The sequence below is a fragment of the Balaenoptera ricei genome, chromosome 19 (genome assembly GCF_028023285.1).
Source record: "Balaenoptera ricei isolate mBalRic1 chromosome 19, mBalRic1.hap2, whole genome shotgun sequence".
In the NCBI taxonomy this organism is placed as follows: domain Eukaryota; kingdom Metazoa; phylum Chordata; class Mammalia; order Artiodactyla; family Balaenopteridae; genus Balaenoptera; species Balaenoptera ricei.
This window is the reverse complement of record NC_082657.1, coordinates 18,956,975-18,972,026: the sequence shown is the minus strand read 5'-3', so window position 1 is coordinate 18,972,026 and position 15,052 is coordinate 18,956,975. Positions and strand designations below refer to the sequence as shown.

Here is a 15,052-nt window from a genome sequence, read left to right as displayed (position 1 = left end):
TTTGTTGTTTGTTTTAGCAGGAGGTCATCACTTCCTTAAGGTTCAGACCTCAAACTCTGTCTCACTTGCCGTGGGTGGTGATTGCGGCACTGTTTCCAAGTCTTTGGTACACTGTTTTGGGTTTGTTCTGAATATGCTCAACTTGGGGTGAGCGTGGGACTTCTTTTGGGGCCATAAACAGAAATAAGGGATTCCCCCCTCCACCCAGCTCTCTATCTCTTTTTTTTTTCCAGGATTTTCCTCACATTCGCCATATTCTAGATGCTCTCTCTCCCTGTTCCTCTGACCATATAGATGGTTTCTTGTGGAGAAGCTACCATGCAGTTCTGTGTGACTGGGGCTGCTTGTGTAATAAAACAGCAATAGAAATAAGAGAGGGAAAAAGAGGGGGATTTTCCTTGTACAGGCTTTAGACTACTGGGTCCCTATTTCCTGGTTCCTTAGAGGGAGGGAGAAGTTTTCTCTCAGGGTTTTAAGTGACCGCACTGCCATTACCACTGCAGCATGCAGCTCCGTGATCAGAGCTGCCCTTGGGGCAGGGCCAGGAGAGGAAAAGAGGAGAGAAAGTCGGGATTCCTTACATCTTCTGGTTTAAGGCCCTTCTCTGTTCTCTGGCTTGAAATACAGCCGGCCCTCCTTATTCACAGCTCCTGCATCCGCACTGACACAGGTCCCTTGGGTACGGAGGGCCGACTGTACTACACCATCTTCTGTGAGCATCCGTGGATTTCGGTATCCTCAGGGCTCCTGGAACCAGTCCCCTGTAGATACTAAGGGATGACGGTAGAGAGTTTCTCTCAGGGTTCTTGATGTCTGCATCTTCAGCGCCATTCTGCAACTCAGGCTGCCCTCAGCCCAACACCAAGAGAAAGCCAGGAAACTCTCCATAGCTCTGGTGGCTTTTCACATTTTGACTTCTCTCCGCTGTAGTTGCGTACTTCATCCCAAGTTTCTAGTTGTAATCAGTAAGGAAGAGAGGATGTAGTGGGCTTGCTCCCTCTTGGCAGCCCCAGGACTGTCAAAATGGTTTTCATACTCAGAGGACTCAGTTGCAGTTCTCACAGAATTTACTTAACTTGATCAGCTTATTCCAGTGGAACTTCTTAAATTTTCTCCCAGAAAATAACGGTATTTTGAGGTTTGGGATAAATGGGTTCAGAAATTTTAATAAATATTTTTGATTTCTAGTGCTTTATGTCAGAAGTCAAATGAGAAACCACTTAGATTGGCTGAGAAGAAAGAATACAATGAGAAGAACGGCTGTGTGAAGTACGGATTTTTTTCTTGGCCTAAAGTTTTAATTGAAATAATTGTAAAAAAAAGTATAAGCAGGAAGAGTTTAAATATGATTTTATTATTAATTTCAAACCTGCATTCCCATAAAGTAAATAAATATATATACACACAAGTTAGTTTTTTCTTTTCCATTTACTAGAGTAGATCTTTCTGTTTAAAGCTTTGTTCCACTGTAAATAGTCATTCTCTACCTCCTGTTCCTGATTCTCTTGTCAAGTGAACAGTTATATGAAACAAATAATATATAGTCGATCTTTTGGGGCTGTTGATTTTATATGGGTTGGTGCTTGCTTGCTTCCCAGTTTTCTGATGTTAAATAGATCTGCCACCTGCTGGAGAAACTGTTTAATTATTTGCAGTGTAGAACTTCAGGATTTTTTTTTTTTTTTTTTTTTTTTTGTCCTGCCAGATTCACAAAGTATTCACTTACAAGGTGTTAACAATAGAGTGATCACTTCATTTTATACCTGTTTAATCCACAAAATATTTTCATACCGATTTTTATGATTTCTTACACTACTAGCTTAAAAACACTCTTACATTCCAAGTAACTGTGGCTGCTCTGAAACCACCAGAGTGACAAAGTGTTTAAGACAGTTCAGAAGCGGGTAGGTTGTACTGTGTCCACTAACTGGCCTGAGATGACTGGGGAGAGGGTGTTGACCCGACAGCCATTATGGTGTCCCGGCTTCCCAGAGGCCACTCTGTGGCCCTGTGATGTCCCCTTGCCCAGCAGGAGGTCCTCACCGTGTCCAGGGCCGAGGGCTCTGAAGGCTGCCATGGAGCCCGTGGATCTGGGGGTGGCTGTTAATGTGCCAGAGTTGACATCCTCTTACCCAGGCATCCCTCCACCTAACACCTGAAAGTCGTGGTGCTACAACAGGTTATTTTCCTTGGAACCAAAGACCTTGCGTTATCCATGCAGCTCATTTCTTTTAGCTACATGCCCTTGACTTAGAACCCACTGGTGAAATGACATCAGTTGTTCTATCAGTCTATGGTGGGTTCCAGGGAACCTTGAAGTGATTAAAGATCGAACAGCAAAAAAGGAAGGAGGCAGTGGGTTTCGTAGAAGAAACATGAGATGACCTAGTGATCATGCAGTCTTTCTCCATGTCCAGAGCAAGTGGTCCTGGGATTGGCAGTGCTGTGTCCACAGAGCAGGGCCCGGTGCGGGAGGGAGAGGGGGCAAGCATGAGACTGGCAAGACCCCCATGGCCCCTTATGTAGCAATAGACAAGGCAAAACAGAACAAGCAGTAATGTCATAGCCATGCCTTGGGAGACAGAGTTCATTTTACCTCTATCAAGGAAGAATTAGAATAATAGCTCAACTGAAGAAATATAAACACTCCTTTTTTCTTCAAATTATCCTTTTAATTATTTTACAGATTATTGCAGTTTCTAAATCCTGATCCTTTGAGAGCCGATGGAGTCTCTGATCTGCAGCAGGTATGGCAAACACCCGCAAGAGAAAGAAAACTGTTTACTTTTTAAATCCTTCCCCTTCCTCCCTCTAGATTTGAGATATGAAGAGAAACTCCTTGCATGGAGGACTTTGCCTGAAGACATCCTTTTAGAAATTATCTAATGAATTATTGCTTTAGAGACATGGCTCTTTTGGGTAGTGGATAATCTTCCTTTTATTTTGGTAATTTTGATGGGTTTTTATAAGCATATAAACTTAGGGTTTTTCACCGAAACCAAACTCTTATATCTTCTTTATTTCCATAAAGTTCTTGGTATTCTGTGCTAACACCGCAGGGCAGAGCCATCTAACATCTGTGTTCTTAGTTGCAGAAGCTGAGGTCGGGCTCCCGGCTGCCCTTGGTCGTTCTGCGGACCAGGGTGGAGCCCTGCTTGTCCATCAACACGGCGCCACTCTCGGCAGACCTGAAAAAGGTGACGGGGCTCAGACCAGACTTGTGAAGGAGTACTGACCTGCTCTGACGTAGAAAGATTTTTAATAAAACAGTTTTAAGTTTGCATTTATATAATTTCTTTGCTTTTGAAATTTTCTTTTAAGATTTTATTATTAATTTCTCGTTTATTCTTAAAGTCCAGGTTAACTTCTTATAAGTGAATAATTCTTTTGTGGAGAAACCTAAGTGCTTTTCTGAAATAAGTTTTCAAATGCACCTCTGAAAAGGGGCTTAGAAAGAGCACAAGTAGTCAGGGCAATTAGAATGTACTTCTTAGTATTCTTTTCAGAATTGCTTTATAGACCTGTGGTTTCACTTAGATCATCAGTTTAGATCATAAATCTTTATCTACTTCCCTCTTGATATTGAAAAAAAGTAAAAAAAAAAAAAAACCCAAAACTACAAGGATGAATAGAATGAGCGCGGAGCCTTTATTGGACAAGAAATGTTTACAGGCTTTTGGAAGACAGAAAAGAAGCAGCCGAGGATGGCTGACCACCTGAGGGAGGAGTGACATGGGGAGGACAGTGAACTCCCTGCCTCATTTCCTGAACATCTTCAGCCAGTTTCTCAGGAAGGAGATTGGAGGCTCTGTTTGGAGAAACTGAACGGCCCTAGAGAATGACCTTGCGGTGATGCTGTTTCTGAATCCTCACAGTAAAAATGCATGCTTGCTGCCTGTCCCCCTGCAGTGGTGTGACGCTCACATAGTGACGAGCTCTGCCTGCCTGCGGATATAGTCAGCTTTCAGTGTCCTCGATGTGAGCAGACATCAGGGATCCTTGGACATTGGAAGAAAGCCTTAACCTAGGGGAAAAAAAAAAAAAAACTCTGAAAGAAACAAACAATGTTAGGAGTGGAAGAAAACATTAGAAAATAGATATCCTTAGAGATAAGGGAAGATATTGCTTGGATTTAACAATAATAGGGTGCTATTAAGAAAAGAAAAAGGAACAGTCAGAGATAAAAAGGGCTCTTAGAAATTAAAAATGCCATAGAAATAAAAAACAGTAGATATGAGAGGTAAAATAGAAGTTAACAATCAGAAAGTAGAACACAAAGACAAAGAGAGGGAAATGGGGGGAAAAGAGAATTTGAGGGTCAATTTGAGGTCTCCTATCTGAGTGGAATTTCTAGAAAGAATGACGGCAGAGGACCGAAAATTCTGAGAATAACACATGGACACTTTCCTTACTTAGTGGATATGACTTCCTAAATTATGAGAGTTTGCCGACCGCAGACCCAGCACAACCGAGGAGCAAGAGTGTAGACACGCTGCTGTGAAGCATCTGAGCTGGAGGGATTCAGAGACCGTGAAAGCTTCCAGAGAGAAGAAACCCATCCCACAGCGGGGTCAGGAATCAGGATGACTTCAGACTTCTCCACGGTTCACCAGAGGAGCAGTGACTCCACAATTCTCGTGAAAAGTTATTTACAGCCTAGAGGTCTGTACTCAGAGCATTACTGAAGTGTAAGGATAGAATGGAGACATTTTCGCACGTGCAAAATCTCAAATTTCCTTCCCCTGTACCCTTTGTCGAGAAGCTACCAAAATTTGTTCTCCACCAAACCAAGAAATTCAACCGAGAAAGTTGCAGCAAAAAGGGTGATGTTGCAGGGGGATCCCAGTCCCGAGTGCAGCTGGGGTTCAGGGCCAGGGGATGAGACCTTCAGAGAGAGGACGGTGCTGATCAGTTCAGCCTGTTGGCAGATCTCATCAGGGTGGCTGGAGAACTCTCCTCTGTGGAACATTTGGGAGGTTTCGATGACAGCGAATTACATAGAAAAATAAACAAACAAAGGCAAGTTTTTAAAAAACTTTATAAGTGGAGCTGATGCACCAGCAGTTGGTCAGGAGGAGGAGAAGCCACGTCTTGGCTCTGGTGAGCATTAAGCGCCTGGTGCTTCAACAGACTGCTGATTGGATCCTTTCAGTTTGGAGCCCAGAAAAGCAAGAGTCTTTGAGCAGGAGTTTGCCGCTGGAAAAGATTCAGGGGGGACTTACTAAGTTAGGTCTTGGAAACTACCAGATTAAGCAATGTATACTCGTTATTGGGGTAAAGTGAGCAATGAGAAGGAGTTTATTAGTTTTCTGGGCTTTATTGTTGTTTTGGTTGTTGTTGCTGTTTTGTAGGCTCTTCAGAGAAATAAGTTTCCGGGCCCCAGCCACACTGAATCTTACTCTTGGCCTCCCATAGCACGTGGCTGTGACGTGGTGGTCATTTCTCATTGTGGAAATGACCCTTTGTTGTACCTTCCACCACTGCTTACGATTTTGCAAACAACGGGCTGCTACAAGTCATTACCGAGTAGAAATGGAGTAAGTTGAAGACATTTTTGTTTAACAACAAAGTGGATTAAATATTTATTTTAAATTTGACACTAACCTTTGGTCAAGTTTAAGTTACATTAAAACTGGCAGAACAGAGACCGTCCTATGAGAAACTCTTTTCTCAACACAGTCACTGATTCTCTCACACTGATTCTTACCGAGAACCCCTAGTTGTGAGCCATCGGCTGAGTTGGGAGAGTCCTGGCTTTTAGTGATGACTGTACAGTTTATAGGATTATCTCACTGATTCGATTTGCCTAATTATCATGGCAAACCCTTGAGATGGTCAGGCTGTGTATTGTTTTCACTATTTTATAGGTGAGAAAATTAAGCTCATGAAAAATTACTGGTAAAAGTTCTTACCTGCTGACAAGTGTGACAAGAAGTGGGATTTGAATTTAGAATTTCTGTCATCTTGTCCTTATTCTTTAAATTATTTTCACAGAACCCCACACTGTTTTATAATCCCACTTTATTTTTCCCACTCATAAGAATCAGATAATAGCTGAGAAGGATGATGGAAAGGAAAGAAATTGGATGTGAGGGTCAAATGATGGTGAGGGGTTTTGGCTGTTAGGTGAACTGATGTGTATGAGACCCATCTCAGATCTTCTCCCAAGATACACTACAGATGGTTCCATCACTCATTGTAAGGTGAAAAATAGCAGTACAAAAGACAATTAGAATTTCATCTTAGAAAAGATACTAGTTTATTTTTCTGATTATGCCGTGTAGTTTAATGAGTTCTCTTTGGAAATCTGTGTTGGCTATGTTATGATGTATTGACTTAATAATATTAAATGGATACATTTATATCACTCAGTCAGGTAGCAGCTGAGCCCATTGACGAGATGCAGCTTGTGTTGAGATAGACCCCTGGCCAGGCCAGAAAGGAAGGTCCAGGTCTGCCCCTTGTGTCCATTCTGCTTTTTCTGCATCTCCAGGGTCAGTCTGCATTTAGGCGTGAGCCCTGGAAGCTGGCGCTTGCCTGCATCTGCATAAAAGAAAGAGGAGACTCATTCTTGTCTTCAGTTAATTGAGGGCATGTGTCCAGGAAGGTGTTTGGCAGGCAGATATCGAGAGATATCTGTGGGATAGTGGAGGGCAGGAGTCAGATGGTGCAATAGGGAACTTAATCTCCTAAGGAAGCGATGTTAACCTTTTTCAAGGCCCCTTTCAGGAGGCAGTTCATCCTTGTGCTTGGGAGCAGGAGGTCTGGAGCCAGATTGCCTGGCTTTAAATCCTGCTTCTACTGAATATTAGCTGTGCAGCCTTGGGCAGCAAACTTCACCTTTCTGTCCCTTAGGCTCCTCATCTGTGAAATGAGGTAGTAATAGGTCTCACCCTGTAAGGGGACTTTAAGGACTAAATGATTTAATACTTGTGCATAGTTTAAGCCCTAGCAGAATCTGAGTCAGTGTGTCTGAATCCATTCTAATGAAATGATATTTTGACTTTTCTGACCTGCCTGACAGTGATGATAGCAAAAACTTGTAGTGCTTACTCTGTACAGGGAGATGTTCTGCATGCTTTACATACACTGTCTTTGATTCTTAACCTTTGTCCAAAATTGTGTGAATTTATTTGTCTTTGCAGCCTCTGGCAGTCATCGTGTGCCCTGGGTGGAAAAAGGCCCAATTAATTTTTGAATTATTGGGAGACTATAGCGTGTCCTCCAGGCCTGTTCATCCCGTGGTATTAACAATCGGACTCCACAAAGACGAAGCCAAAAATATGAAGCTTCCAAGGGGGTGTAAGCATCCTTTCCAAGCTGTTTGGTTTTCCCTAGAGAACGCAGTGGAAGCCTGCTCAGGCAGACCTGGGAGCCAACACTGACCCCGGGCTTGTGTGATGATCAGCCAGACCTCACTTGTCAATTACCGATCAGCGTAGGTGGTGAAGGTTTACTCTTGGCTTAACATCTGTTTTACTGAGAAAACTAAGCCTTTTCATTCATTTATCAACTATTTATTAAACACTTACTGTTTATTAGCTGTTGACTAAAACCACCCCCTGCCTTTCAGGAGCTCAGAACCTGGTGGGAACGCAGGTATTTAGTCAGACAGCACAGGGGCAGCCTGGGCAGGCCTCTTCTCACACCCACCTGAGCAAGAAACACAGGGTTTATTTCATTGAAAGGCATTTCTAGAAAGTATGTGGAATCTTAGCAAAGGAAATGTTAGAAAAACCTGGGGAAAATCTAAGGCGTTAACTGTGTTTTCTTTTAAAATGTAGGCAATGTAATTGTTACGACACCACATAGCCTCCTGAGACTTCTCAAATATCAAAGCTTGTTATTTCTTAGACTCTGTCACCTGATTTTGGATGAGGTGGAAGTATTATTCTCTGAAGCTAATGAACAAGTAAGTATGGCATTTATTTAGATGTCATTACTACGCAGAAATATATATATATTTTATATATATATATGTAAAATTAAAGTCTTTTAGGAGTCAGGAAACGTGTCTAGTTGGGAAGAAGCTGGTTAATCTAAAACATTTTTCCCTTTAACTGCTGTAATTAAGAGGAGAGAACGTTTATCTGAATTTTCTACCCAATGTTGAAGTTCTCTTTGAAGAGCAAAATTTCTTTCCCAGGGAAATTTTCTAAAATAATCAATATTTTTCTGGTTATGTAAGCAATAATTTTATTTTAGAAAATTTGAGAAATAGAGAAGAACACTTGAAAAACCCCAACATCCATAATCTTATGCTCAGAGGTAACCACTGTTACGATTTTAGAGTATTTCTTTCCTTTTTGTAATTCCTGTGTCTATTGATACATATAGTTAATAATATCAGGACCTTATTTTATGTATTAGTTTGTAACTTGCATTTCAGTGCACAGCATTGTGATTATTGCTACTAACTGTTCTCTAGCATGATTGTTACTGGCCGTGTGGTATTGAACCCTGTGGACATAACATAATTTATTTTCTGATTGTCTAATATTTGGACACTTAGCATCATTTGTGTGTATGTGTGTAGCTGAAGAAACATCTTTTTGCACATGTTTTCTTAGGATAAATTCCTAGGAAGGGGATTAATGGATCAAAGGCTATGAATTCTTTTTTGTTGTTGTTGTTTTTTTTTTTTTTTTTTTTGGCTGTGTTGGGTCTTCGTTTCTGTGCGAGGGCTTTCTCTAGTTGTGGCAAGCGGGGGCCACTGTTCATCGCGGTGCACGGGCCTCTCACTATCGTGGCCTCTCTTGTTACAGAGCACAGGCTCCAGACGCGCAGGCTCAGTAGTTGTGGCTCACGGGCCCAGTTGCTCCGCGGCATGTGGGATCTTCCCAGACCAGGGCTCGAACCCGTGTGCCCTGCATTGGCAGGCAGATTCTCAACCACTGCACCACCAGGGAAACCCCAAAGGCTATGAATTCTTCTAAGGCACTTGTTGGAAGCAGTGTAACATGAAGATCAGGAGCATTCCTTTGGGAGCAGCAGTGGCCCCAAGGTCAAGCCCAGGCTTTGTTACTTACTGACTGTCTCAGTTCTTATTTGCAAAGCTAGTATCTGGAACACTGCCTTGTTCAGTGGCACTCTGAAAGTGTAGATGGGTTTGCACTCCCTCTGGCAGTGTGCCTCCGTGCCACACTGCCTGCACCCCTGGCAGTAGGAGGCCCTCGTCCAGCTTTCTTTTCTAGGCTGATTGTTACACGTGGCATCTGATTTGCTTAATCTGTATTTCCTTGATTACTTTGTTAAATTGAGCATTAATTCATACTGGCCATTTGTACCCATTCGTCTAGGAGCTGCTTGTTCATTTCCTTCGCTTGTTTTCTTTCACTGGGATCATCTTTTTCTAACTAGTTTGTAGAAGTTTTTATATAAGGCTGTTCATCCTTTGTTACCGGTGTTGCCCGTATTTACCTAGATGTTTGTTTTAATTTTGTCTGTACATAAACATTTTTCCTTTTTAGTTTTTTCTTTTGCTTTCATGTTTAAAGACCTTTCCCACTCTGAGAACGGAAAATATACATTCCTTACCTTTTATGTTCTAATTATTAGTTTCTTTTGAAATAAAAATGAAATTAATTATGCTGATTTTTTAGATATTTCCTATATTAGATAACTTTAAAAAAAATATTGAAGTTGAAGAAAGAGAATCTGCCCCACATCAGATTGTTGCAGTTGGAGTTCATTGGAACAGACATATAGAGCAGTTAATCAAAGAGTTCATGAACGACCCCTACATTGTGATCACAGCCATGGAGGAGGCTGCCCTCTATGGCAGCGTCCAGCAGGTAAAGAGTCCTGGGTGTGTGTGGTAGGGGGGTTGGTGAGCACAAGCAAGTAACCTTTATTCATGGCCTAATATTAAAAGATTATAGCATTAATTTCACATACAAATCTGTAATTGTGTATTTAAATTTATATTGTTTTTCTATATCTTCTTTTCTATTAAAATTATGACTTTGCCATAAAAAGTAAAACTGGAGCACCTTGAACATTTTTTAAAAATCCCACTGTTTCTGCATTTCATTAACAGGTAGTACATCTTTGCCTGGAATGTGAAAAGACCTCTACTTTACTCCAAACGCTTGATTTCGTTCCAAGTCAGGCACAAAAGACCTTGATCTTCACCGGTTCTGTAGCTGAAACAGAAATAGTGTGTAAGGTGAGCCCTTCCACACATGAAACGTTCTTACTGCTTGTTTAAACTGTGGTTGAATCTTGAGTCACCAGAGAATTACTTGGGGTAGTTACGTATTTGACAGGGAAGTAAAATTTTACAAGTTCAGTATCAGTCAGAATGGGCTCTGCCACAGAGCACTGGTGGCAGTAACAAAGGACAGCAGGAGGCCTGACCCTGAGAGGAGGAGCCAGGCGTGTGGGAGGAGCCTTCCCACGGAAGCCAATGGTCCACAAGGGGAACCTGGCAGGGCATGAAAAGGATCTGGTTCATGAAGAAGTGCCAACATCTTCTGAACCCTCTATTTAAGAAAATAGAGACGATAATGCTAAAATATATCATCATTTAGCCAGAAAAGCCAAATAAATTGGCTAAAGATTTATTTAATCTAATTGTATATAAATTAATGCTAATGTGTAGAAATGAGGCCAAATACAAAAGAATCAGTAGTGCATCCACCTTTAGCAAAAATGAACTAGCAGGTATAGTGAAAAACAACAGTACCCTCTTGACAATAGTACCATAAATTTCATGTATACGTATACATATCTCTACAGATAATCTGTGTAGGTAAATATACATACACACAAGTATGTATACATGCACATATATGTATGTACATGTTATTTTAAAGGGAAGGAAAATAGTTCTAGCAAAATAATGTGTGCTTCACTGGAGCAAGTTTTTAGATATAAACCATAGAATTTTGAAAATATATTTCTTTAAATTTACAACCATTTCATTCTTAGAATTAGTGGATCAGTGAGGTAAGACCCTCACAGATAATTTTAAATGATTTGTATCGATAATTATTGATGAAAAATTATCTTCAAGCTTATGTTCCTGACTGTGAACTGGCCCCTTTGGTTTCATCTTTAGGTAGTAGAAAGCAGTTCCATATTTTGCTTGAAAATGCATAAAGAAATGATTTTTAATTTAAAAAGTGTTTCAGAACAGTGGAAGAAGAAGTTAAGTTCTGGTTCTCACATTGTATTAGGTAAGTATTTTAATTTCTACTTGTATTTAGAGAAGGCTGAGCTAATAGGAATTATGTCTTCAATTCGTTAATTTATTTACCTCTTCTCCAAATTTCTCGTCATTTCCCAGATTTATTGAGAATGTATTAGTAATGTGAATTTCAAAGTGAAAATTAACCTTGACTAAGATTTTGATACTGAGGTGGAATCCAAGTGTCTCAGGTTCGTAGGCAGCGGCCCTTGGTCTAGCCGTGCTCCCTGCAATTCCAGCTTAAGGATCACTGTCGTATGTATATGCCTATGATGAAGCGCATTGTAAATGATTGTTAAATTTAATATTGGAAATATAAAAGTCAAAATGTATAAAATAAGTGAAAACCATATGGGCAGCCAAGAGTTGTAATAGAGGCATTTTTTGAGTTAAAAAGGAGACCACTTTTCTCTGGAATTTAATTACTGGGCTTTGAAATTTTGGGAAAAGAAATGGGAAGGAAGTTTCTTTGCATCTGAAAAGTAAAATGCAGTAAAGAAATGTTTTGAAGTATGGTTCCTGGAATTGTTCTGCAAAGTATGTGCAGTAAAATTCCAGCTTCATTTGAAATTGTCTGAATCCTTTTCTCCAGCCTTAACAGATGATTGCATACCACTCTTGGCCATCACCGATGCCACGTGTGTGATTCACTTCAGCTTTCCTTCCTCGCCAAAAATTTTTGGTGGACGCCTGTATTGCATGTCTGATCGTTTTCAGAGTGTAGCTGAACAGGTTTGATTGATTTATATTATCATTTAATATTTCACTGGCATTTTCCACATAATGACATTCAGAGTCCAGAAAGTTTTATCATTTAGACTGGTATGGATGATCCACTTCCTTTATTCACCCCCAATTTTAAGGGTTCTCCTGCAGAACAGGGAGATAAAAAAACCAAATCTGTATTGCTGCTGACGGAGAGAAATGCCTGCCACGCAGTTGGTGTCCTGCGCTACTTGGAGCGAGCAGATACCAAGATTCCTTCAGAGCTGTACGAGTTTACTGCAGGGGTTCTGGAAGCCAAAGAAGATAAAAAAGCCAGAAGCCCTCTTTGTCCGTATCTTAAGGCTTTTGGTTTTTGCAAGTAAGCCAGTCATCTTTTTTATAACTGACATGTAACATACAGTAAACTGCACAGATGATAAGTTTGCAGCTTGATGATTGTTATATGCGTATGCAACACATGTGAGCTACTACCCAGCTCTGAGGGAGCCCCTGCAAGATCCCCTCCTGCTCCTTCCCAATTTGCTCTTCCTCCGGAAGTAACCACCCTTATTCTATCTACCAGCATTGACTAATTTTGCTTGTTTTAGAATTTTATATAAATGGAATTGTAGTGTGCTCAATCTATCAATACTGTCTGTGGCATTCATCCATGTTGTTGCACGTATTGGTATTTTATTTATTTATTTATTTTGTGGCTCAGAATTCTATTGTGTGGGGACTTCCCTGGTGGTCCAGTGGTAAAGAGTCCGCCTTCCAATGCAGGGGATGCAGGCTCGATCCCTGGTCGGAGAACTAGGATCCCACATCCCACAGGGCAACTAAGCCCGTGTGCCACAAGTGCTGAGCTCACGCACCTCAACTAGAGAGCCCGCATACCACAAACTGCTACAGAGTCCACATGCTCTGGAACCCGCGCCACAACTAGAGAGAGAAAACGCGCACGCCACAACTAGAGAGAAGCCCGCGTGCCACAACGAAGAGCCCGCGCACCACAACAAAAGATCCTAAGTACCGCAACGAAGATCCCGTGTGCTGCGACTAAGACCTGACGCAGCAAAATAAATAAATAAATATTTTTTAAAAATTCTTTTGTATGAATATATCATGATGTATATATCCATTCTACTCTTGATGGGCCTGTGAGTTGTATTATGTATGAAGCTGCCATGAACACTCTTGTACGTGTCTTTTTCTGGAAATATGCACCTGTTTCTCTTGGGTATATATTATACTCTGGAGTGGTATTGCTGGGTCATGGGGTAGACGTGTGTTTAACTTTGCCAGAGCGGTTGGTCATCTTATGATCCCACCAGGTGTGTGTGAGGGAGTTTGCGTTGCTCTGTATCCTCACCAACACTTAGTATTCATGGGGGTGTAGGGGGAAACCATTGTTATTTTTATTTGCATTTCCCTAAGAATTCATGACGTTGAATGGCTTTTCACATGATTGTAGGACATTTGACATCCTTTTTTGTGAAATGCCTGTTCAGGTCTTTTGCCCATTTTTAAAATGGGGTATTTATTGGTTTATAGGAATAATTTGTTTATTCTAGATACAACTGCTTTGTCAGAGATATGCATATATGCATTGAGAAACTTCTCCCAGTCTGTGGCTTGCCTTTTCACTCTTTTAAGAGTCTTTCAATGGACAGACATTTTTAATTTTGATGAAATGTTTTATGGTTACTGTTTTATTGCGTTTTAATATAAGAAATAATTTGCCTATCTCTAGATCATGAAGACATTCTTCTATATTTTCTTCTAGAAGTTTTATAGATTTAGCTTCCACATTTAGGCATATAATCTATATTGAATTAATTTTTATGTATAGTGTTTGATATGGGGCAAGGTTTACTTTTTTCTGTATGGATAATCTCTTGCTCCAGCATTCTTTATTTAAAACACTGTTGTGTTCTCACTGAGTTGGTGCCTTTGACATAAACCAGACGATAGTATATGTGATCCATTTTTGGACTCTCTCTGTTACATTGGTCTATTTGTCTATTCTTAGACCAGTACTACACTTTTTTAAGTACTGTAGCTTATAGTGGGTCTTGGGAAATGGTATTTAAGTCCTCCAACTTTGCTCTCCTTCAAGGTGGTTTTGGCATTTTAAGTCTAATGCATCTCCATGTTTATTTTAGAAAGGGTTGTCAGTTTCTTCAAAAACATTGCTGGAATTTTGATAGCTGCATTGATTATATGAATCAGTTTGGAGAACATGGATATATCTTAACAGTCAGGAGATCCCTAAGTCAGGGATTCAGACACGATGCCAATACTTGATCAGTGGATCTCTGGGACTGAGTAGTAGATGTCTGTTAGATATCTACTGGATTGAATTTAATTTTAATATAACTATTGAAATTAGCTTCTTTGAATTATGTACATTATCCAGGTTATTAGCAGCAATTTCCATTATGCCTTTAAATAAAATACTGAATTTTAAAACTGAAGCTTTAACTATTTCTCAGTTTGGGTTACGGAATGGCTCCTGGTTTAGAGGTTCATTGGCCTCTGTTGTGGGTTATAGTGATGTGTTTCTGATTCAGTCTTTATTTTGGAAGTATGTTTTGTTCATTTACGTACTGCATTTAAGACTGTCTGGAGAAATAATGCAGTAACTCTGTCCTTTTTTTTTTTTTAATTATTTAATTATTTAATTATTTATTTATTTATGGCTGTGTTGGGTTTTCGTTTCTGTGCGAGGGCTTTCTCTAGTTGCAGCAAGCGGGGGCCACTCTTCATCGCGGTGCACGGGCCTCTCATTATCGCGGCCTCTCTTGTTGCGGAGCACAGGCTCCAGACGCACAAGCTCAGCAATTGTGGCTCACGGGCCTAGTTGCTCCGCGGCATGTGGGATCTTCCCAGACCAGGGCTTGAACCCGTGTCGCCTGCATTGACAGGCAGATTCTCAACCACTGCGCCACCAGGGAAGCCCCAACTCTGTCCTTTAAGTTTACTCAGTGCCAGTTAAATTTTAGGATCCCTTTCCACTTATTTACACACTGTTAGTGTCATCTGAAGGATTTAATTAACTTTACAGCATTTGGTTACTTAACTTTACAGCATTTGGAATACAAGTTCTCTGATTTCGATTCTAGATTAATTTTCCTGGTGAATACTTTAAAATTC

General features: G+C 40.6%; 1 protein-coding gene across 4 annotated transcripts in view; it reads left to right on the top strand.

Moving 5' to 3' along the window:
- The window catches only part of TDRD12 (tudor domain containing 12), an 81,064-nt gene that overhangs the window by 40,751 nt on the left and 25,261 nt on the right, over nucleotides 1-15,052 (top strand). For all 4 annotated transcript variants that reach the window (XM_059905022.1, XM_059905021.1, XM_059905024.1 and 1 more), the window contains 11 exons: nucleotides 1,189-1,269; nucleotides 2,687-2,747; nucleotides 3,090-3,197; nucleotides 5,352-5,537; nucleotides 7,146-7,302; nucleotides 7,785-7,912; nucleotides 9,603-9,794; nucleotides 10,040-10,168; nucleotides 11,063-11,180; nucleotides 11,784-11,923; nucleotides 12,055-12,275. In XM_059905022.1, coding sequence (XP_059761005.1) covers nucleotides 1,189-1,269; nucleotides 2,687-2,747; nucleotides 3,090-3,197; nucleotides 5,352-5,537; nucleotides 7,146-7,302; nucleotides 7,785-7,912; nucleotides 9,603-9,794; nucleotides 10,040-10,168; nucleotides 11,063-11,180; nucleotides 11,784-11,923; nucleotides 12,055-12,275 — 1,521 coding nt within the window. The remainder of the gene's footprint in view (nucleotides 1-1,188; nucleotides 1,270-2,686; nucleotides 2,748-3,089; nucleotides 3,198-5,351; nucleotides 5,538-7,145; nucleotides 7,303-7,784; nucleotides 7,913-9,602; nucleotides 9,795-10,039; nucleotides 10,169-11,062; nucleotides 11,181-11,783; nucleotides 11,924-12,054; nucleotides 12,276-15,052) is intronic.